Source organism: Varanus komodoensis, unplaced genomic scaffold (genome assembly GCF_004798865.1).
Source record: "Varanus komodoensis strain SLA01 unplaced genomic scaffold, ASM479886v1 scaffold104, whole genome shotgun sequence".
NCBI classification, from domain to species: domain Eukaryota; kingdom Metazoa; phylum Chordata; class Lepidosauria; order Squamata; family Varanidae; genus Varanus; species Varanus komodoensis.
The window spans coordinates 976472-998658 of record NW_025335289.1 but is presented as its reverse complement, the minus strand read 5'-3'; the positions used below and the strand labels follow the sequence as shown (position 1 = coordinate 998658).

General features: G+C 57.8%; 1 protein-coding gene across 1 annotated transcript in view; it reads right to left on the bottom strand.

Annotated features, from left to right (window-relative positions):
- Positions 1 to 8924: 8924 nt before the first annotated feature.
- The window catches only part of LOC123017898, a 25884-nt gene continuing 12621 nt past the window's right edge, over positions 8925 to 22187 (bottom strand). Inside the window, exons 7-12 of the mRNA XM_044419553.1 lie at positions 20078 to 20467; positions 16274 to 16400; positions 14367 to 14483; positions 13848 to 13964; positions 13277 to 13390; positions 8925 to 10309 (exon numbers count right to left, since the gene is read on the bottom strand). Of these exons, the coding sequence (XP_044275488.1) occupies positions 9405 to 10309; positions 13277 to 13390; positions 13848 to 13964; positions 14367 to 14483; positions 16274 to 16400; positions 20078 to 20467 (1770 nt within the window). The 3' untranslated portion in view covers positions 8925 to 9404. The remainder of the gene's footprint in view (positions 10310 to 13276; positions 13391 to 13847; positions 13965 to 14366; positions 14484 to 16273; positions 16401 to 20077; positions 20468 to 22187) is intronic.

The window sequence follows — 22187 nt, the reverse complement described above, 5'->3', positions numbered from 1 at the left end:
CCACACTTCCTCGGCTGCTCGCAGGAAAAGGCCCGGAGCCGGAGCGCGTGGCAGGGAGGGTCGCCTGCACCCGTGGAAGGCAGCTCCAGGCCTTGCGCCCCACGTAAAGGCCAAAGGCCATGCAGAGGCCATATGGGTAGGGGCGGGAAGAGCGGCTCAGAAGCCCCCCCGGTCCCATCCCTGGCACCCCTCCCCGTGTGATGGAAGGCCCTGCTCTGCCCAAAAGCCCACCGGGCTGCTGCCCATCACAGGGCGGCCGTGCAGGAGGGGGCCCAGGGCCGCGTCCCGTGTTTCTGTGGGTTGCACAAGTGCGCTTCCCCCCAAAGGCCGCCTGTGCGTGCAGCCGCTGGCAAACCAGCTCTCCTTAGTCCCCAGACCCAGTCTGACTTCCATGAAACTGCATGCGCGCAGACACGTCCCCTGCTCTTTCATCTGCCCCCCCCCCCCCGTCTTGTTCTGTGAGAGGCTCTGGCAGGCGGCACGGGCAGCCTCTGATGGTGTTCGGAGCAGACCAGGGCCCCGGAGAGCGGCCGGTAGCCTTGCTGGCTGGAACGCCTCGGCTGGCTCGGGCCACAGGGAGACGGTGTCGCAGCGGGGCGCTAAAGCCGCCCAAGGCCTGACGGAGGATGGCAAGCCCTGCATTGCTGGCAGCTTGGGACTGTTAAAGGCCCCTCGGTTGTTTTTGTAGTCTGAGGGTTCTGTGTGGCTGGGGAGATAGAAGTTATCCCCGGGCCAGGCAGGACTTGAGTGGGAGATGAATTGCCCTGTCCTCGCCCTCATCCAAGTCCTCTGTGGCAGTGGGAGGGCTGGGGACTTGAGAGCCTCGTCTGTACGTTCCTGAGGGTAGAGACGGCCTTCTTCTGGTAGGGTCACGCTAGAAAGTGTCAGGATGAGACACGGATGACAAAACAGGCAGCCTGCAGCAAGAGTGGTTGCCACTGGTGGTACCCGCTCTGCTTGCCGCAAATGCGTTTTCCTTGGTGCGCTGCAGAGACAGAAGGAGCGTCCTGGGCCTGGGTAAGAGGTTCTTTGCCCCTGCACCCAGCTGCCTGGTGAGGTCGTGCTCCCGGCTCCCCCTTGCAGAGAACCCTCTTCATACCCCAACCCGGGGCTTCAGACGGCCTCCCCCACTTCTGTCTTCATGGCGGGAGGCAGAGATGAGTTCTGTTTGAAGGAGAAGTACCATGAGGTGAGTTGGGACTAAGCCGTCGTAAGACTGCCTGGTCAGATGCGAGCGTCTGAAAGCAGAACGTCTTTCTCAGCAGCCCTGGTGAGTCCAGCCCCCCCCCCCCCACACACACACACACTTGTTGGTGTAAGAGGGTCTCATGGCTCAGCTCTGGCTCTTGGATTAGGCAGAGCACCAACACGGGGATGCCGCCCCGAGGGTGGGCAGTTTAGCCACAGAGGGGCAGAGCAGGAGGAGGGAGAGCAAGAGGAGAGTTGGGGGCTGAGCGCACTGGCTGTGGGTGATGGGAATCTGGAAGCTGCCAGGTTGGAGGAGGCGGCCTTCAGGCCTGGGTGCTCCCTGCTCCAAGCTGGAGCCGCGTGCAGGCTGGTCCGGGGTCCTCGTGGTGCGTGGAAGACCGTCAGCCGCTGTCTCGGCTGCGACTCAGAGGAACACGGGCACACCGAGGCATTTCGCTCCCCCGTGCGGCTGTGCTGGACCCTGCTCAGCACCCAGGCCAAGGTCTGCACACGGCCTGCTCCGCGGCAGCAGAAGGGCCCCCCCCCCCCCCCCCCCCCCGGCCCCCCTCCCCCCCCGGCCCCCCCCCCCGCCCCCCCGGCCCCCCCCCCCCCCCCGCCGGCTGGGCTCCTTTCGCCGTTTGGCTCGCCTTCCCCAGCCCCAGCCTTCTCTTCACCAGAACAAGATCCAAAGGAGCTACCGCATACCGTCGGTTCAGAAGAGCAAAGCGAGGGAGGCGTGTTCATGAATGGGGGTGGGGGCAGCCCGGCCCTCCCCCCCCCCCACGCACTCTCGAGCATCCCACGTGTGGTGCCAACGGCCTTTATTTCAGCTAGTAGCCTGTTCCCTACAAGGAGGTCGGGGTGATCGCGTACAGGGACAAGGGCAGGCGCAAGGAGGCGGCCCACCCTCCTTCTCACAGGCCCGTACGAATTAAAGAAGGGGACAGGGACTAGGGAGGGGAGAGGAGAGGAGAATGACAGCAGGATCATAAAACAAGGACACAAATTAGCCCCCAGCCTCTCTGTCCAGCGAGTGCCTTTTGCCCTAAACAGCCCGTTACAGGAGCATCACAAAATTATATAAAGTGGGAAAAAGACAAAACAGAAACCCTAAATCCCGCAACACAGCCTCCGCTCATCCCCACACTAGTTGCACATAAAGTTAAAATCCATCTCCGATCGGCAGAAAAAAAAGTTTTCTTAAGAAAACGGACTGAAAATATAGGCCAAGCTTAACTCCCAAACAGTCCCAGCCACTGAGCTCCGCAGGAAGCCGCTGCTGCACCAGCCCCGCCGCGTGCCGGAGGCCCCGCCACTGCGCACACTTGTCCTTTCGGGCTCCGGCCATGCAGCAGGGCATCCGGGCGAGCCGCTTAGCGAGCACATGATGGAAAGTATACTGCACGTGCCACGCACGTGATGGACGTTTTGTACATCTAACAGAGAGAAAGCGACTTTGCTGGACTGCAAGGCCAACTCAGTGCAGAGCCGACGAAGGCTGCGATTCCTAAACGTGTGTATAACAAATTCAGTGAGCCTTACTCAGAGTAGACATGCATAGAATCAGGCTGCTTGAATCCAGCCCTGCAGACAAGTTATCCCTTCCTTGCCGAGGCAAAGCAACCAGGTGTGTGTGTGTCTCTCACTGTTCCACCTTCTTAAAAACAGACAGACATCCCCACGGATCGAGTTCCCACCCCCAGCCCACCACAGTTCTCGGGCCAACCGGAACGATTCGATTAGAGCAGGTTAAGCGTTGCCTCGACCCTATTCAGTTCTAGCACCATCTTGCTTAGGACCGCGTAAAAAGAAAACACCAAGCTGGCAGGCAACCTCTGAGGGTTCTTAATACTCACTTCCCTTCACAAGACTTTCCTAAACACGTGTTAAAAGCACCACTGAGGCCTTCCCTAGTGTCACGCTTCAAGGCCAGGCAACTGAGCAGCTCCTCATTAGTCTGCGTGGAATCCCACACGTGGCCAGTTGACTACTAACCATCAGAAACGGTGCCGGTCCATTTACAATTCACCTGCAGAGGAGCCGTGTCTGGCCCAGAGCTCCCTCTGCAGAGCAGTTCAGACTCCACAGCTTTCCAGGACTCCTGAATGTTCGGCAATGTTGGGGTTCGGGAAGGGGAGCTCGCAGCTTGGCTCACGGGGACCGTTTTGCTCTGCACGGCACCTCCGGAGCAGAATGGCCCCGACGAAGCGAGCGCGAAGGCAGGCGTCCGACTGGCAAAGAAAGGGTCAGGAGGTAGATGCGCGTTCGCACGTGGGGGGGACAGGAGCCCCGGTCAGGGGGCAGGCCCCACTCCCCCGGCGGCGGCCTCCGCTGCTCCCGCCGGGGCAGAGGCGCAGAAGTGCTGCAGGAGACGCTGCCGGCAGGAGAAGGCCTGGGGGCAGCGGCCGCAGGCGTAGGGCTTCTCGCCCGTGTGCGTGCGGACGTGCTTCTGCAGGTGGTGCTTCTGCATGAAGCTCTTCAGGCAGGTGGGGCACTGGTGCGGCCGCTCGCGGGTGTGGGTCCGCTGGTGCTTGGCCAGGTGGTGGCGCCGGATGAAGCGCTTGCCGCAGGCGGAGCAGCGGAAGGGGCGCTCGCCCGTGTGGGTGCGGTAGTGGTTGGTCAGCTTGCTCTTGTCCGTGAAGCTCTTCTCGCAGGCCGGGCACTGGTAGGGCCGGGCGCCCGTGTGGCTCATCTGGTGGCGCAGCAGGTGGTCCGAGCGGCCAAAGCGCCGGGGGCAGAAGCGGCACGCCAGCCGGTCCCTGCTGCCCGCCTCGCCGGGGGCCGCCTCCAGGTGGCTGCTCTGGTGGATCAGCAGGTTGACGCGGAGCCGGAAGTGCTCCTGGCACCAGGGGCAAGACCAGCCCTTCTCGTCGGTCTGGCCCGGGGAGAGCCCCCCGGCGCCCTCCTCCTGCGGCTGGCAGGCGAGGGCGTGCGCGAGGAGGCTCTCGCCCCGGGGGGGAGCGGGCAGGAGGAGCCTGTGTGGGCTGTGGCCCGGCTGGTGCTCCGGGAGGCCCAGCGGGAAGCCGACGTTCTTCCCGCACTCCGGGCAGGCGTACGGCCTCGCCTCTCCGCGCTTCTGCCACTCCGCCAGGCTGGCTTCCACGGGGCTGCTGCTCTTCAGCTCTCCGGGAAGGCTGCCCAGCCACGCGTCGGGGCCGTGGGAAGCCTGGCCCAGAGGGGCGCTCTCGCCCGGTGACTCTGCCCGCATCCGTGATTCAGGCGGCCTGGGGTCCTTCTCTCGCTTGGCTTCAGCCGGATCCTTGTCTGCTGGGTGGGCTGCAGGGAGAGGGGAACAAAACAGAAACTGAGCGCCCAGCATCCCGTCTCATGGGGTTGGCCTCCCAACCCGAGCAGAGGCGGCCTTCCCGTCCCTCCCCGCAGGGGCCACACTGCCCGGGGGCCACAGTCCAGGGCACGGGCCAGCGGGACGCCATTCAGAGATTACGCTACAATGAATAATCATCCTTCAGAAAACTCTTATTACGATGAGACATTTACACAGCAACTTCAAGAAACACCCTAAAGCCACCATGTTTCCCCAGTGATATCCAGGTCTTTGAGTCTTGCCCTGCTCTGTCTACTGAAATCTAGTCCTCCCTAAGTAATCCAAAACGAATCGATTTCTGGGAGAGAACAGAAAACCTATGACCATGGCCACCTGGCATAAAAGGATTGGGTGGAGGGGAAGGGCACAGGCTAACAATCTGCATCAGACGTTCCAAGCCAGCTCCACTGCCCTGGGCGCCAATTCACGTGCCGAGAACCCTGGATTTTCCAGGCTGATGTTCCGGGGAGCTGCGCATCAACTTCCAAGCACCTGTCGAGCCTTGTTGAGGGTGTTTCGAGTGCGGTCGCGCAATCAGAAGGGCAAGGCACTTGCATCTCCCTTTCCCCGAGATTTCCAGCTTCTCGGGATGCTGTCCTGAATCCAGTGCCCCCCACCCGCCTTGCCAATGGGCCAGATCGTCACATGGCACTCCCACCCGTGGTTCTCAGGCAGAGCCATGAGACCTGGAAACGTCACCTGCCAGGTTCTCAACGGACCTGTCTTCGCAGGACCCAACGTGTGTGCAGCGGCTACCATGAAGACACCCAGACCCCACAGGATCAACACCTGGACAGCTTCCTCCCTCACCCCACAAGCCTAACACAAATGCCAGATACCATTAAGCAATTCCACGTTGCTACTTGGGATAAGAGGACTGCTGGACTGAATTAGGAAGGGAAGGATGAAAAAGAACCAACTGTGATGAAACAGCACGAGGCGAATGCTTTCCTAGCAGGTTATAGAAACATAGAAACAGAGCGAGTCAGAAGGGGTCTCCCGGGCCATCTAGTCTGACCTCCAGCACCAGCCGGCTCTGCTCACAACATGCCCACCATGTGGACGTCCAGCCTGTCCTTGAACACCCGCACCGACGGGGCCTCAACCACCTCCCAGGGAAGCCCATTCCACACCCTCGGGGTCCCGACTGTCAGGAAGTGCTTCCTGGCATCCAAATTGAACCTTGGCTCCCTGAGCTTTGCTCCGTTGGAGCACGTCCTGCTTTCCTCTGCAGGGGAGAACAGGCCTCTACCCATCTTAATAGCTATTAATCGACAGTTATTAAGCTATTCTGAAAGAAAGGCTGCTGAAGGGTGCCCCAGCTGCCCCCACCCCCTTTCCCCACTCCCACTGCAAAGCCTGGGAACCAACTTATGGGTTCCCAGGCTTTGCATGGCTTCCGTTCCATTCCAAAAGGCCGACATCCCTCTCTGAGCTTTAAAGCAACTTATGCTGGTGTTTCTGGTCTCCACCTTTGGCCCTGACCACCCTGGAAAGGTGGTCTCCAAGAGCCGCTCAGATCCTGGCAAGTGGCCCCCGGGCCAAGAGAAGTTCAGCTCTCCTGCTCTAAACCAACACTTGCAGCTCATTCCTAAGCTGAAAAAGAACAGCAAAGGCCCAGGATGTGGGAAAGCCTGATTCTCCAGAGTAGCCCAATAAGACTATTTCTACGTCATGCAACTTTCTCTTTCCTTTTCGCTGGGCGATTTTGGATATTGCCCAGTTTTGTCTGACTTTGGCTCATTCACACGCAGCCGGGAGTGGAGGCGAAATTGTGAATCTCTATTTTGTTGCATAGAAAATCAATTTGGATGCTGTGCTCCGCTTTATTGTACGACCATCCCGAGATCTCGGTAGTGGACACTATATAAAATGTTTAAATAAACAAACAGCTAAACAGTCAAGTTTGCAGGCAATACGGGTTCTTTGGGATGGTGCAATCCAGTAGCCCCCTCTAGCCTGGGTGCCTGGGAAGAGAGGGCAGACGAGGCCTTGCGTTGCTCAAGGTGCTTCAGAATTACTGGTGACGCATGCGCCCCTTGAAGAAGTATGAGGGGAAGGAAGAGGGTGCTGGAAGACCTGCAGGTGGTCCGAAGGCCATGCCGTTACCCACCATGGCGAGGCGAGATGGGCGACCTTCGCGTGAGAGCAAGGTGGCCGACCGACAAGACCAGTCATAAAAATGAGGTGGCGTCTTTAGTTTGACGGCCAAATCTTGGGCATCTACGTTCCCGCCAACTTGTGGCGAGGGCTGGGAGGGCGCAGTCTCAGCCGGAGACTTGGACAAACAGCTGGAGCGGAGAAAGGCAGAAAAGGTGCCACCATTTGTGAAAAGCCACATAGGACATCAAAGCCGCAATCCTCGTGCCCCATGGAGCTCTTCTCCGTTCCCTTCCGATTTTTAGCCTTCTCCAGACTCTGCTAACTTCAGGACCTTGTTCCATAACCATGTAGACCAGAATACTTTTCGAAATTAAGAGAAGCCAAAATCTCCAGGTTCAACATTGGGTGAAGGCGACGCACGCGACCGCACCGTTTGGCTGCATGGCTCTGCTACCGAGTTGCTTGTTAACCGTTGCCCTAACGACGCTCATTTGCATGTTTTGCCACAACTGTACTTCTTCCAGCATCAAGAAGGCGCGACAGCAGGGATCCCTGCCTCAGCGCAGGCCATGTCAGGCACACGGGCGAGAGGCCCGTCAGACGTGTCTGGGCACCCAGGAACGCCTCCTCCACGCTCCCTCGAAGGGGCAGAGGCCCAGGTGTTGGGTGTGTGCGGGTGTGTCGGGGGCAGATATTGCCGTTCGCATTTTCTGCCTCAGGAGTAATAATGATGTCTTCAGCCGGTCCCATTGCACATACTCTTCCTAGTTTCAAATTGTGTCCATACCGCACTGTAATCGACAACTTGCTAGTATCTCTGCTCACGCGTGCACGCCGACAGCTAGACCAGACGCCTCGCCACGGCCAGGGCATGCTTCCCAGTGATCGCAGGCACAATTTTCAAGCATCAGCCCAGCGAACGGCGCTCCTCCCCCTTTCACTAAAAAGCAGAGCTCCTGGCTCCTCCTTGCCCGGACGATTTCCACGGGAAGAGGCTGAGGAGCACACAGGACAGCCCAGGAGTCAGCAGCTCTGTGGAGAGAACGAGGCCCAGGCGAGGGTGCTCGCCGGACCAATAGCTGGCGTCCTCAACCGAGTGTCTTCCAGGTGTGCTGGGACCTCACCTCCCAGCACCCTCAGCCAGAAGATGACCGAGATGCCCTCTCTGGAAGACCAGGCGCCCAAAGCAGCTGCGGTGGACTTGCTCCTGAACTGGCAGGACCCTGGCTTCGTAGCTGGGGAAAACCAGGTTGGCGGCCCCGTCTCCCCCAGGCTAACAAGCCAGTCCATGACTGGACAGGTCACAGGGCCTCGAGCCCAACTGCAGCCTGGACGGCTCGGTCAGGCATGAGCCACATTTCGGTTTTCCCCAGCATCTCCATTACAGCAGACATCAGAGAAAAACGGAACAGGTGATCGAATCTACCTTGGTGCATTTTCAGCCGACAGTCAAGACCCCTGTATTTGACTAGGATTGCAATGCCACGTGTGCTAGCCTAGATTTTACACTTTGTGAAGGAATCTGTTTTTATTGTCGGAGGCCTGCCTTGAAAGGAAAACGGTGGTGCATGTTTCTGCAAAGGATCAAGCCTCTATTCTCCAGGTACTCAACGGGACCTTTGACGCAACTGTACAGGTATGGTGTAGGACAGCTCTGTGGCCATGCAGAAGGCTCCAGGCTCCCCCAGCCAGATGCTCCCCAGATTAACTGGCATTGTTGAGGGCTGGAGACAAGGGCAGCCATATCCAAAGCATCCAGAGGACTTCAGGCAGGCGAGTCTGCATGAGACACCGGTGCCCTTGAAAGAGGACTGGGCACTACGGGGTGGCGAGCAGCTCACCAAAAGCTCCCCCGGAATTATTTTTCAGTATAGGAAGCTAGTGCCAGTGCTTCCGAAAGGCCAGTGTCAATGAGAAGAGCACACAGACGGGTTTTTAAAAACATGCCTGGTCGTGCAGAGCGGTTGAGGCAAGTCAGAGGCGTGACACAGGCCAGCCATCAAAAGCATCAGGGCACATTTGCATTTAAGGCCTGCAGCCGTTTCTGCAGAAGGGCAAAAGCACGTGGCAACAGGGACACCTTAGCAGGAAACGGAGCCGGTGCCCCTTCCACTTCCCACTGGCAGACGGGAAGCCCTCGGCTGGGCCTCGCTGTCTGTTGCTGCGACAGGCGTATTCGCGAACAAGCAGAAAACCTTTTCCTAACAGCATTACAAAGCCATAATCATTCTGCCAACACGACGACACATTTCACACATGTGCACGCAAACGTTTCATTTCTACCAAAAAATTAACCAGAACACGGATCTATTTTTTCACATCTCTAGTTTATTTTTTAGTTTCCACAAAACAAAAAAAAAATCTTTTCTCCAGAAAATATATATAAAAGTGTTCCGTTCTGACAAATCTGTGTTTACAGAAAGGTGAAAGGGTGCACCATCTCTGGACCAACAGTCATCTGTCTTGAGCATCTGAAGTGAAAATATTCTGGTAACGGGGCTACACTGGGAAGGGACAGCTACAGCATCGTACACTCCAAACAAGACAGAAAAAGAACAATTCCAGAAGTGTTTTGTTACTACCACTCCATTGTTTTAGCAACTCCGAACAATCGCTAGACACCCTTTAAAAAAAAAAAATCAAATTGCTATTAAGTACCAGAGTCTACGGGGCCCCCACTTCGTGGCCGGGGGGGGGGCTCCCCAATGCCTTGAGGGTCCATTTCTGAGGTAACCGTCTATCTTCCCCGCCCCACGCCCGCCCCCCGGGGGGAGCCGGCAGGCGGGGGCTAGATGAATATGGCGTCCAGCAGGGCCTCCCGCACCGCCGTGCCCATCAGGCGGTTCTGCTCGCGCAGGTGGATCTTCTGGTGCTGCAGGAGGTGCTGCTTCTGGGTGAAGCTCTTCCCGCACTCCCCGCACTGGTAGGGCCGCTCGCCCGTGTGGATGCGCTGGTGCCGGACCAGGTCCGAGGGGTGGCTGAAGCTCTTGCCGCAGTACAGGCAGGCCAGCGAGCTGCCGCCCCGGCCCGAGTGCAGCCGCTGGTGGGTGACCAGGCCCTTCTTGTGCGAGAAGCTCTCGGGGCAGCGGCTGCACTCGTAGGGCCGCTCCCGGCCGTGGCCCTTCGGGTGCTGCCGGTAGGAGGACTTGAGGTTGAAGGTCTTCACGCACTTGGTGCCGCCGTACGGCTTGTCCCCCGTCGGCACGCGCGGGAGCGACTTGAGGTTGTGGCTCTGCTTGAAGGTCTCCTCGCAGGCCACGGACGTGTAGGCCCCGCCGCCCGTGCGGATGCGCTGGTGCAGCGTGAACTGCTGCTTGTAGGTGAAGCTCTTCTCGCACTGGGGCCGGAAGCCGCCCGCCGCGGCGTGGCCCTGCTGGTGCAGCACGAGGCTCTTCTGCAGCCGGAAGCCCTTCCCGCACTCGGGGCACACGAGCAGTTTCTCGTCCGGGCGGTCGCGCTGGCAGGCTGCCGCGGGGCCGCCGCCGCCCAAGCCACCCTCTCCCGCCACGGCCTCTCCCGCCGGGCTCTCCGCGTGCCTCCGCTGCGGCACCAGGGCGCCGTACCGGCTCCCGAGGGCGGCCCCTGCGTGGGGCCCGTGGAGGGCGGCTTCGTCCGTGCACTGCAGTCCCAGGCTTTCGCACAGGGCCCTCTGGGCCTGCAGGACCTCCGCTTTGAAGGCGAGCCCATCACCTGCTGGAGGCAAAGAGAGGGTGTCTGCGTGCTTCTCGCGGAATCCTGCCAGGCGAGCGCCCGCTGCCCACCCGCCGGCGCGGATGGCCGCTGAGGGAGGCCAGAGGACCGCGCGGCCGCCGGAGGCCCCGGGGCCTTCGCACAGCAGGCACCGCACTCCTGCCCGACTGCTGCGCGAGGCACTCGCCCGCCCGCCCGCCGGGACCACGGTGGCCTCTTCTCCCCGGCCGGGAGGGAATGCCCGCGAGCCGAGCCGCACGGCGACTCTGCTCGGCGCAGTCTGGCTGCGCGACTGTGGCCAAAGTGCCTCCCGTCTCCTCCCGGCGTTCAGCCCAGAGCCCACGTGGGGAGCTGGTGGGGCCACCGCGCCTGTCACGCAGTGCCGTCTCCGAAATGCCGTTCGCCGCCCACAGCGACACAATGCACGCGTGCGGCTGGGTATTCACGGCTCCCCCTCGATTCCTCCCTGGGGCCCTGCGTCTCCGGACCTCGCTGGTGTCAGAGCTTGGTTGAAAAAGGTCTGTCTGTCTCTAAGGCACACTCAGAGGATCTCTCCTGCCCGGCTCGGTTCCGACTGCAACCTCCCGCGAGCGTCCCCCTCCCCTCCTCGGGGGCCGGAGGGCGAAGGGCTGCCGGCCACCCCCACCCCCCCATGGTCTGGGGCCATTTACTCAAGTGACGGAGAGCGGGAAGAGCAAAGGAAAGGCGGGGAAGCACGACCGGCATCCGCCCCGCCCAGCAGCGACGGCAGCTAGGCCAGGGCAGGAAGCGAGTGCGAAAGGGGAACAGGCAGTAGCTAGGTCTTACATGAAGGGCTCGTGCTCGCTCGGCGTCTCCTCTCAGCCTCGCCAGCCAGCTCTGCATCTGTCCGGCCCATTTCTTTGTCCAGGTGGGCTCTAACACAGCCTCTCCCCCTCTGCACGTTCAGAACCTCAGAGCCCTCCGAGCCGCGGGGCAACCCCGGAGGGAGGGGCCGGGGGCACCCTCCGCGCCCAGCTCTGCCCCCGGGAGCCGCTCTGCACGGGCCACGCGCTCGCCCGGATCTCCTCCGCTACACGAACGCGCCCCCGTTTCCGGGCGCCGGCTCTCCTTCGTCCTTTGCTAGCCAAACTGGGCACACACATTTCCCTTCTGCTTGACAAATGGCCAGTTCTGGAGGCAGCGCAGGTGGCCCCACCCAGCACCAGGCGGGCAGGATGAGGCCAGCCAAATCGTGTTGAGAAGTTACTCTGCGTTTGCTTTCCTGGCAACACAGTTGTGTTTGCGCGCGGCACTTTTTGATTGCGAACTGTGCTGAGGACGTAGGAGGAGACTGTGGGGAAGGGGTTAAACTCCAGTACCTGCATCCCAGAACACAGAGAGGGCGGGAGGGAGGGAAAGCAAGGCCGGTCCCTGGCTCAGGATTTGCCGATCCCGCAAGCATCACGGGCATTCAGGGATCTGCATGAGACTGCGCGCGAAGTGCTGAACCCGGAGGATCCAAGATACTTGGGTTCGCGTCCCCGCTTAGCCCCCGGCACTCGCAGGCCGACAGCAGGCCACCCGCTCGCAGCCGCATTCCCAGCCAGAAATCGGGGAGAGCCGCTGCAGGAACGGCGAGACGAGCCGCGCGTAACTCTTGGCACACTCGGGGCCCCCAGGGAGGCTCCGACGGCTGACACGGGGCCCAGCAGAGAGGCCCAGCGGTCGGCCCCGGAGCCCACGCCGCCGCGGCTTCCCCTCGCCAGCCGCTAGGCACGCGCTCACTCCTCCTCCGTTCAGAGCCAGCCTGTGAGCACAAACCACGGATGCGGACTTTTGGTGGCCTCAGGGATGCCGGCCAAGATCCCCCCAACCCGCGTGGGGCCGAGGAAGACTCCCAGGGGAGGGGCGCCCTGGCCTGGCAGCATCGCGGCTTGTCCCTCCCCCGGCCAACAAGAGCCCCTTTTCCTTCGCGTGGACTGGCCGGCCCAGATGGCCGCACAGGGCTTGTCGCCTAGCGCCCGCGCACTGCGGGGCACGCCAAGAAGCCGCTGCCTGTGCGCACCTGCGCCTGCACACGCCCCCCCCCCCACCACCTGCCCGGAGTGCGAGCCCAGAAACCCTCCCCCGCCTGGGTTTTAACAGACCATCGTTTTGCAGCTGGAACCCCGGGCCAGGGCACCTCCAGCCTTGCGCCTGCCTCCTGCACGCCAAGTGACACTCGGGCAGCTGGGAAGCCGTGGGGCAAGCCGGAGACCCTACACATGAGCAGAGCAGTCAAGCGGCCGAGGGCGAGTGTGACAAGCCTCTGGGCAGAGCAGCTCAGCCCGGGGTCCCTCCACGGCCGTGCCGAAAGCAGCAGGGGGGCACAGCGCGGCCTATTTCAGCCGGCCGTCCAGAAGGCGCGCGTTGCAGCAGAATGCAGAGCAAGGGCGGCCGGCAGCGGCAGCAGCAGCAGCCTGCATGGACCGGAGGGCCTCCGGCCAGCAGAGGGCAACGAACGAACGGGCTGAGGCAGCCTCACCGGAAGGGGGCCGGCCTGGCTCAGGCCCCGGAAGCGCTGGTCCAGGGGTGGGGCTTGGGACTGCGGCGTCTGGGGAGGACGGCACCACGGAACAGAGGCTGCAACCCACGGGAGGGCTGGGGGGGGAGGCAGTGTGGGGCTTCCTGACTCGAACTGTTTCCTGCTGACCGACATGCCCAGGGCCGTTTGCCCTGAAATGCCCGCCAAGCCTGACAGGGCCGCCTTTCCCAGAGGGCCAAGCCAGGGCCCCGCGCGTGCACATGGCCGCCCCTTCCCCCAGGCACAGGGAGGCAGCGAGAAGGCGGCTGGCTTGTCGGTCCCGGGAACAGGCGTGGGACGCGGAGAGAGGCCGGCCTCACTCGGTGCCACGAGGCGGGGAGAGGTTCTGCCCGGGTCGCCGCGGGTCCGGGCAGAGTGGCTGCCGCACGGGTGATCCGACCGATGCCCCTCCGCTCCTCCACGCACGCGCCGGGCCCGCCACTCACCCGCACTGGGCTTGATGCGCAGCTGCCCTTCCGCCGAGCCCTCCGGGTCCTCCAGGTTCACCTCCTGGTCCCGCTTCGCCTGGGAGCCAAAGGAGGACTCGGCGACTCCATAGTCTGTTCGAGAAGCAGAGAGTGAGGAGGCGGCTCCCCTCGGGCCCTCCCGCCTCTGCAGGGTCCCGGGAGCCACTGGGCAGGGCGCTCCGTGCTCCGCCAAGGCGGCGGCCGTCCCCCACGCTGCGGGGGGAGAAGGGCCCTCGGCGGAGCGCCTCACCCACTCTGGCTCCGCAGCGTCACACGAGAGACGACGAACCGATGACGCCCCTCCCCGTACCTTCGAGCAATTACACAAGCTGCACGTTCAGTGCATACCTGAGGGTACTCATGTTCACTAGGGTTAAAAAGCTTCCCCGGCTCCTGCTGCTGCTCAGAACATGGTCATGGTAAAAATGCAACATTTGAGGAAGAGGCAAAGACGACTCAGCACAGGACAGTCCCTTTGCAGAAAGACGCTTAACTCTATAAATGCTGATGGACCGGCCAAACCAACGAAACACTAGAATCCTCGACTCACCGAAACTGGGATCGCTCGGGGCAGCCCGCCCATCGGCTTCCTCCTGGTTCCCCACAGCCTGCACGGTTTCTCCTCTTTCCATCTGGGAGGCCAGGCCTGGCCTGAAAACCAGCACTTCTGTTTGGGAGACATAAGCAAAAGGGTGTCTCACCCCAACGGCCTGCTACGCTCTGCTCCCGTTTAACCCGGATGCAAGTTGCACAGCAGCGCCAAGCTGCGCTTACATTTTGCTTTGCTCCGACAGTAACATCAGGCATCCCATTCCACACCAGCAGCACAGAGACCGCTTTTGTTCAAGGGTGCCTCCTTCCTGGTCTCAGAAACCCGCCCCCAAGGTGACCGTCAGTTTCTCCGGGAATGGAAAAGCTTACAGATCGCTTCAGGAAAGGCAGGTCTTCTGCATATTTTGAGGGCGGGTTAGGAGACAGAGCACCGCACTCCAGGTTGGAGGGAAAGGTAAGAGTGTCCACCATTATTCGGCAACACTTTCAGGTCAAAGACTTTCCATCTGCTTCTTACCAGGGCTTGGTTCCGAACAAATCTCTCGGTCCTTGGAAACTTCCTCCTCCTCCTCTTCACAGGGATGTTCTCCTTGCTCAATCCGGGACAGAAGGTCTGGTTTAGCAATTGCATAGTCTGTGGAAGAAGATCATTCATTGCAGTGAATAAAAAAGACTTGTGTTAATATGATAGGACGAAATCGCACCAGCACTGCTATAAATAAATACCAGACAGTGGGATTCTTTACATCCCTAAAGCAAACCTTTTGGCCTGATGCACACAATGCCCAGTGGGACAAGAACCGGGGCTTCCTAGGGCAGACAGACTATTTTAGCTTCACTCTGCCGTAGTGTTTATGATGCGCAGCATGTTGAAACACCGCACGCGCCAGGCAAAACGGGGGGAAAAGTGATGTTTGTGCACATGTAACTGTATATTGGTCATTCTTCTGATTTTACAAAAATAAGTATCAGCTACACAGTGACAGTAACAATATGCTTTGTATCAATTTGTGGGACAAATGGGCAAGTCCAGCATCAACGTAAATTTATAATATAAGCTTATCTATCAATGCGACCATCTCCACAGCCTCTGAAGCTGCTGAGTAAGAGCAGGTGCACTCCAGCCTCTCCACCCTACCTACCAATTTGGAAAAATTTAATGTTTATATTTTGATGTATAATTATTTTAACTTATTGTTGTAAGCCGCCCCGAGGCTTCGGCGAATGGGGCGGCATAAAAATGTTTTGATAGATAGATAGATAGATAGATAGATAGATAGATAGAAGTTTCCATATCTTTAGCAACATGCTGCTGCTCTACTCCAAAATCTAGGTAGGCCCAGAATGCACGCCATCGCGTCACCTGGCTGCCATTTCTAATCCCTGTTTCCTTCTGATGCTGCAGGTGCAATGCCATCAAGTTCCACCCAGCCTTCTCACACAACCATCGGGGTTTTGCTTCTACATGCTCAAACAGCGAGAGAGGACAGCTCTTCTGGACCTCTTTCCAGCACTAATGCTACCATTTAAGAGGAGTTGGGCTGCTCTGCCGGTAACATTGTTTGCTTTATTGATTTATTATTGTCTGTTTTTTTCACCTGTTTGGGTTTTTTTCTTTTTTTTTGGGCACCCCTTGGGATGGAAGGACTAGCGTTAAAAAAATCACAGTCACTAAATAACCTCACGGAGTCCCCTTCCTGCCTGAAACTCAGTGGCGTGGAGTGGCCTTGCCAGGTCACCCTGCTCCGTGAGGGCTCTTTTACAAGCCTGGGACATCGGAAGAGCACGGCGGCACCTATGTGAAATGATCCCCATCGGTAAGGGGCACATGATGCGGCGATCCAGGAAGCTGTTTAAGAGGTACCTGAGAGGGCACCTTCTGTCCAGTCGCCTGAGGCCCACTTAGAATCCGCCCAGGTGAGAGCTTTTCACACACTGGCTTACTTTCTGCGGAATCCCCTGCCATCCGATATCAAAAAGGCATAAGGGTTGTTTTGCTCTAGACATCTGTTAATGACATTTTAATTTAGAAAAGCTTTTCTGGAACAAACACCTATGATTCAGTTGACAACCCTTGATTTTTATATAGATTTCTTATGCATTTTACCTTCCTTTACCGCTTGGGGTATTTTTTAAGGTGTTAAGGAGTTCCTCTGTTTTGCAAATGGATGAGCTACGGTGGGGCCAAACTGTTCAGAGGACAAGAAGCCAATAAACAGGCCAACTGGATTAGGCGCAACGGGAAAACGGCTGACCGTGCTGCCGTGACCTGCATGCCGCCACCTCAGGGGGGGCGCCCCAGAACCCCGGGAATGCCAAGGGAGCATTTCAGGCGTCCGCTGAGGTACGGCCTGAATCACACGCTAAGCACTGAGCCCAGCAGCGGACCAGCCGGCTCGGCCGAGGCAGGGGCCCCATCGTTACCCAGGGAGACCAGCGACTCGTAGTTGCTCTTCATCACGTTCTTGTACAGCTCCTTCTGCCACTCCTCCAGGTTCCCCCACTCCTGCTCGGAGAAGTAGACGGAGTTGTCCTCAAAAGCCACGGGCACCTGGAAGCAGAGCAGCCACAGCATGAGCCTCGCTGGACGGACGCGGCTGTGCGGCGGGGTCCCGTCCTACGCCGGAGCCGGCACCCCGTCCTCCTCGTCGCGAGCGAGGGGGAGCCGGTGATCTGGGAGGAGTCATCCTGACTCTCCCCCAACACGCAGGCTCGCCAGCCATGTCTTGCGCCCCCCACGCCCCCTGGACAAAACGAGCGGCGAAATCTGACCACATGCCAGCAAGCGCCAACACAACAGCCCAAAAGCCATTAGCCAGGGCACACAGCAGAGGAGACGGGTCGACAGAGAGGGCAAAACTGACCTTGGCTTGTCCCGCCCCTCGCCCCGAGAGCGCCACCTTTCCGCTCCTGTGCAAAATCCCCTCCCTGCAAGTGCCAACGGCACGCATCTCCCCTCCGCTCTGCCTCCTCTCCCCCTCCTTCGGGGGCTTCCCTACATCCACTGTGATGGGAAGGTCCTCAGGGGAGAGGCCTGCTTTACTCTGCAAATGCTAGTAAAGGCTAGAAATGATATTATCGCTGGTGGAGAAACTATCCAAAGACGGACGTGGCGTTCCAGCTCACAGCAGCCCATCTGCTGGGAAAACACGCTGCAAGCACTGGCCCTCCCTGAACAGGGGCTTCCCCGACAGGAGGCACCCGGCAGCCTGAGCCCAGTGAAAGCTCCAGGAGGAGCCGATCTGGAGGGAGAAGAACCGAGTGCCTTTCTCTGCCAACATGCACCACACGGCCCGGGACTGCCGCTCGGCACCCTACCTGCTACCACCCTAATTAGGAAGGGTCCAGAGGAGGGCAACAAAAACGATCCAGGGATTGGAAACACTGCCCTTTGCGAAGAGACTGAGAGAACTGGGCATGTTCAGCCTTGGGAAGAGAAGGCTGAGGGGGATAGGATATCCCTCCATAGGTAGCTCAAGGGCTGCCACGAAGGGGAAGGTCAAGATCTCTCCTCTCTGATACCAGAGTGTAGAACTCAGAATAATCAAGTCGAGGTGTGACAAGCCAGATTCAGGCTAGACACCAGGGAAAGGTTCCTCACTTACTGTCAGAGCAACACTGCAGTGGGACCAGCTGCCTGGAGAGGTGGGGGGCTCTCCCACACCGGAGGCATTCCAAAAGAGGCTGGACAGCCCTCTGAGTGGGACGGTGTAAACAGATGTCCTGCAACAGCAGGGGGTGGACCTGATGGCCTTCAGGGCACCTTCCAGCTCTGCTATTCTATGATTCTATACAACCCTCTCCCACAGTTCAGCCAGGTGCATTCTGAACAAAGCAGCTAGTTATTTGAGCATAACCTGGATTCCCAATGACTGCTTTTAAAGCAAAGTTTCTAGTCCTTGTAGGCATGTATTTCATAAAATAAAGGCAGCACACAGCAAAACACCATGGGCTCCCTGGGGCAGCTTTGTCACTGAAAATGTCTGCTTGTTGCTCCTGCTCTTTCCTTGCCAAGCTTCTGAAAATTCTACAAAACCTTAAATTCAAAGAGTAACTTGCACCGGTAATCCTGAGGACAGAAGCAGAGCTGTCTTGATACTCAACTAGCAAGCCTGTGAGACCCAAGGAAGATTCCTTATCTATGCAGGGCTGATCTACCAGTCAGGAGTATGAAACCCAGTGCCTTCCAGTCCTGTACACTACAATTCCCACACTCCCTAGCCCCTGCCATGTCTACATGCAGAGAAGGGCAACGGAAATGATCAAGAGTTTGGAGTAAATCCCCTATGAAGAATTATTACAACTCAGACTGCTTAGCTCACAAAAAAGGTGAACAAGAGGAGACAAGATAAAGGTGCTCACAATTATGCACGATGTGAAGAAAATGGAGGCAGCCGTTTTCCTTCCCCTCCCTCAAACCTAGAACCCAAAGGGGCCATCCCACGAAGCAGAGTGGTGGAGATGCAGGGCAGGGAAAAGGAATACTCCACCATGCAGGGCAGTGTTGAACCGCAGAGTTCACTGCCACAGGAGGTTGTGATGGCTGCCAATCTGGATGGCTTTGAAAGGACACGTTTACAGAAGAGGCGGCTGCCAATGGCTACTAGCCTTTACCCAGACCGCACCTCCATTAGCAGAGTACGCCTGGAAATGCAAGCATTTGCTGCTGAGGAGCTCCGAGAGGTGGAACTCTGGTACCCATCCTGCTGCTAGGATACCGTGAGCAGCTGGTCTCCCGCCGCGTGCAAGGGGTGCTGGCCTGGGCGGGCGGACCCTGGGTCAGGACCGCTCTGACATTCTCACCAGGATGCCTGGCAGGCCTTCAGCACGAGAAACGGAACACGTCCTGTACTGCTTCCTCCTCGGGCGAAGCCAGTGATCCCAGCTGGTGCCATGCCACGGTTTCAGGTCACCAATGGCTTCTGAACCCCAGCGGGGATCAGAAGACGGGCACTGCAGGCCCTTCTCAAGGACGCTCAGTCCACTGCCATCCACCTCCAGGCTGAGCCACTGACCCTGCTGGCTAAGAGCCTGGCTTCATCTCCAGCCGGAGGTGCAGCTGGCTGGCCCGAACTGCAGCAAGGCTGCTCCCCTTTCGGCCCCCGCCCAGATGGCTTTATTCATCCGTGCCTCTGGGCCCGTCCTGGCTTTTCATTTCCCCTCAAAGGGGAGCAGTGCTGTCGGTTAGCATCTTATTACGGCAGTGGGACTGTCGGTACCGCTCTTTTCACCCAGGAAGGCTGGGCGAAGTTCTTGCCAAGGCTAACCAGACAAGGTTTCCCTGGCGTCCAGAGCCTGGGGACCCCCTTAGGTGAACAGAAAGAAACGTCTTCTATTGATCTCAAGGGGCGGTCTTGCATTTCCCCACTGCCACTGTGCACCATCCGAACGGGCAGCCCTGCAGGATCTCTCTGGGTTACGGGAGTGATGGGCTGCCTCCTTTGGCTAAAGGACCACACACAGTTTTGGGTAGGTTTCACGAGCTACATTCCAGTAGCGGCCAGAGCCACAGGCAAGAGTGATAATGCCAAAAATACCAATATAAAATATACCAGCGCATTGCGCTCTAGAGTCCTGCCTGCCTACAACTTAGCTTTAAGAGAAGCATGTCAACATTTAAGGATGCTGGTGAGGCCGGACTGCACGAAAGCTGGGAAATCACCAGTGATACATGGTTGGGAAAAAGAGGAGGACTAAGCAGAGCCATTGAGAGAGCCCCCCCACCCCCGGCAAAAATGAGATCCCCACATCTGAGGTTCCTCTTCTCAGTCTTAAGCAAACACTCATCTATAAACACACTGTACCACTTCCAAATCAACATCTATTGCAGCCGGAAAACAAGGAAGATGATCCTGGAAATTCTGGTCTGAAGTATTATTTAAATAAAAATATGGTTTAAATCAATGCAAACACTTAACATGACAGTCTGAAAAATATCACAAGTACGATGCAGCAAGAATCAAGCCTCAGCAAACTTCTTAACTCTGGTGTTTCACAATGCCAGACTCACTAATCAAGCCAGGAAAGTCACTACTATAGTTTTATACAGAAACAACACGGTCCACATCCCCGCTCCAGTGAGAGTTCCCCTCCTTTGCCAGTCCTTCATCAGTTCACGGGTAAATCTCCACCAAAACGGAGGCAAGCACAGGCCTTCCAGGCTGAAGAGTTATTCGTGCCCTACACAATGCAATTAAAAGCCTGGAGGTATGGGGCAAGTGCTCTTACCTTGGGAGTCTCCCCCTTAGAGCCCGGGGGCAGCCGGAGGATCCAGAAGTTCTGATTCTTCAGCAGGTTCTCCATGTTCTCCAGCCGCCGCTGCAGCAGCCCGTACTCCTGGATGAGGGTGCCCAGCGCAGTCAGCTTGCACTCCATTTGATTGCCAAAGTCCACCACCGCATTCTCACAGTCCACGTATTTCTTCTCATTGGTCATCATCCTCCGCTCCAGGTTAAGCAGCCGTGTGGCATGAGAGTCCACCTTTCTCTCCACGGCTTGGATCGCTGCCACCACGGTCCAGAGAGAGAGCTCAGCCATGTTCTGCTTGGCATCCCGCACAAAACTCTGCTCGGGCAGCAAAGGCACTGGCTGCCGGGGCTCCATGTCGCAACACTGACCCTGCTTACCGGGGAGAGAGGAATGGCCAGTAAGGCCCAGGACACAAGTACATTTCCCATGACTAATAAGAACAAGATACTACGTGTTCACCACTATCTTTATGAGCCACCTTGAGCCTCCAAATATATTCTCAGAACTGGACCTCACATACCCTTGACATCTTTCCCAGAGACAATTGAGGTAGTCTCTGCGGTGAAAACCTTTAGTACACCAGCCTTAAGAGGGGACATTTCTTCACACAGATATACTTCTCAGTACACAGTTATATAAATGTCCAGAAAATAAAAGACAACTTTGTTTGGGGGTACCACTAAGGGCTCATCTGCAGGTGAGGTGCAGCAGCTACATCTCACTCAGCCCACAGAGCAACCATACTAGTTAATTTGAACTCCAGGGAGGAAAAGCTCAGACCAGGCTCATTCACAAATTATGATTATCTACATGCGCTCTCACATAAATAAAAATTAGTGAAAATTTCACGTCTTAACTAGGATACAATACTCTGTCTGTATGCCACTTGATGACAAGATTTTCTAAAAAGCAGTAAATCCATAAACACCCACCCACAGACCAGGAAAATTACCAGTAGCTTCACTCAGATAAGCAATTAACATCGAATTACAAGACCATACATATCCCAGTGACTTTCCTACACACATGAGCAGAACTGAGCCGAAGTGGGACATCATCATCACCAAGGTGCCCAAAAACCCAATGCACAAAGAAGGCTTGTTGACTTCTGCCACATCCCCCATATGGGTCATTCCCAATTAGCATGACAGAAAGTTCCTGAAACTGCCTTATATACAACCAGACCACCAGTATGGTCTGCATCACAGGCTTTCAGTATTTCAGCCTTCCACAAACTGATGGCTTCCACATGTGCTGGAACACAACTTCAAGCATTTGTCTCCTGACCCAGGGATGGATCTTCGCAACGACACACCATTTCCGTGTTAATATTGTTCTTGTTAGGGATTTTATGCGTCTTTAAGAGCAGAAGGACAAGATGAAAAGAGACTTGGAAACAGATGCAAAGCCACCAAAGCCCCTTTACCTGAAATAGTTCAAGAAGAGATAATTTCAGCAGGAGCGGCTTTCCTCAATGTTGCATGACAGTGGCAACTGCTACACTTCTCCCTTCTATACAACTTGGCTGCATCTAAGGAAGAGATGAGGGAGTGAGGTCCATTCCATCATCCTGGCTGAGGAAACCTGCCACTGGGTTTTCTCTTGGCTATTCCACCTGTTCGTTACACCAAGGAGATAACAGGTAAAGAACTCATACCTGACTTTACCTTCTCGCCAATTTTCCTCTCATATTCTGCTTATTAGGATACATGCCATCATTTTAAATTAAAAACTCCCTAAACATATTAATACTATACATACTTGAGGGATTAATGACTGCCAGGGGCCCCAGTCTCTCTCCCTCAGGCCTTGCACGGACAAGGAGGGAGGTGGGGCGCTTGGGGGAGGCAAGGCACGGCAGGCCCCATCCCCTCCTGCAGGCTTGGCTCGGGGGGCCGGACGCCTGAAGGCTCCCGGCGCCGCCGCCGTCCCGCGGCCCCGCCACCCGGGACCCCTTTGCCCCGAGGACGCGGGTAGCCGCGCGGGGGGCCCCGGGCGCCCGCGGGGGATGCCGGCTCTCCGGGACGCCCCGCACAAAGGGCAGCCCCGCGCCCGGAGAACCGCGTCCCCCCGCGCGGCCCTCCCTCGG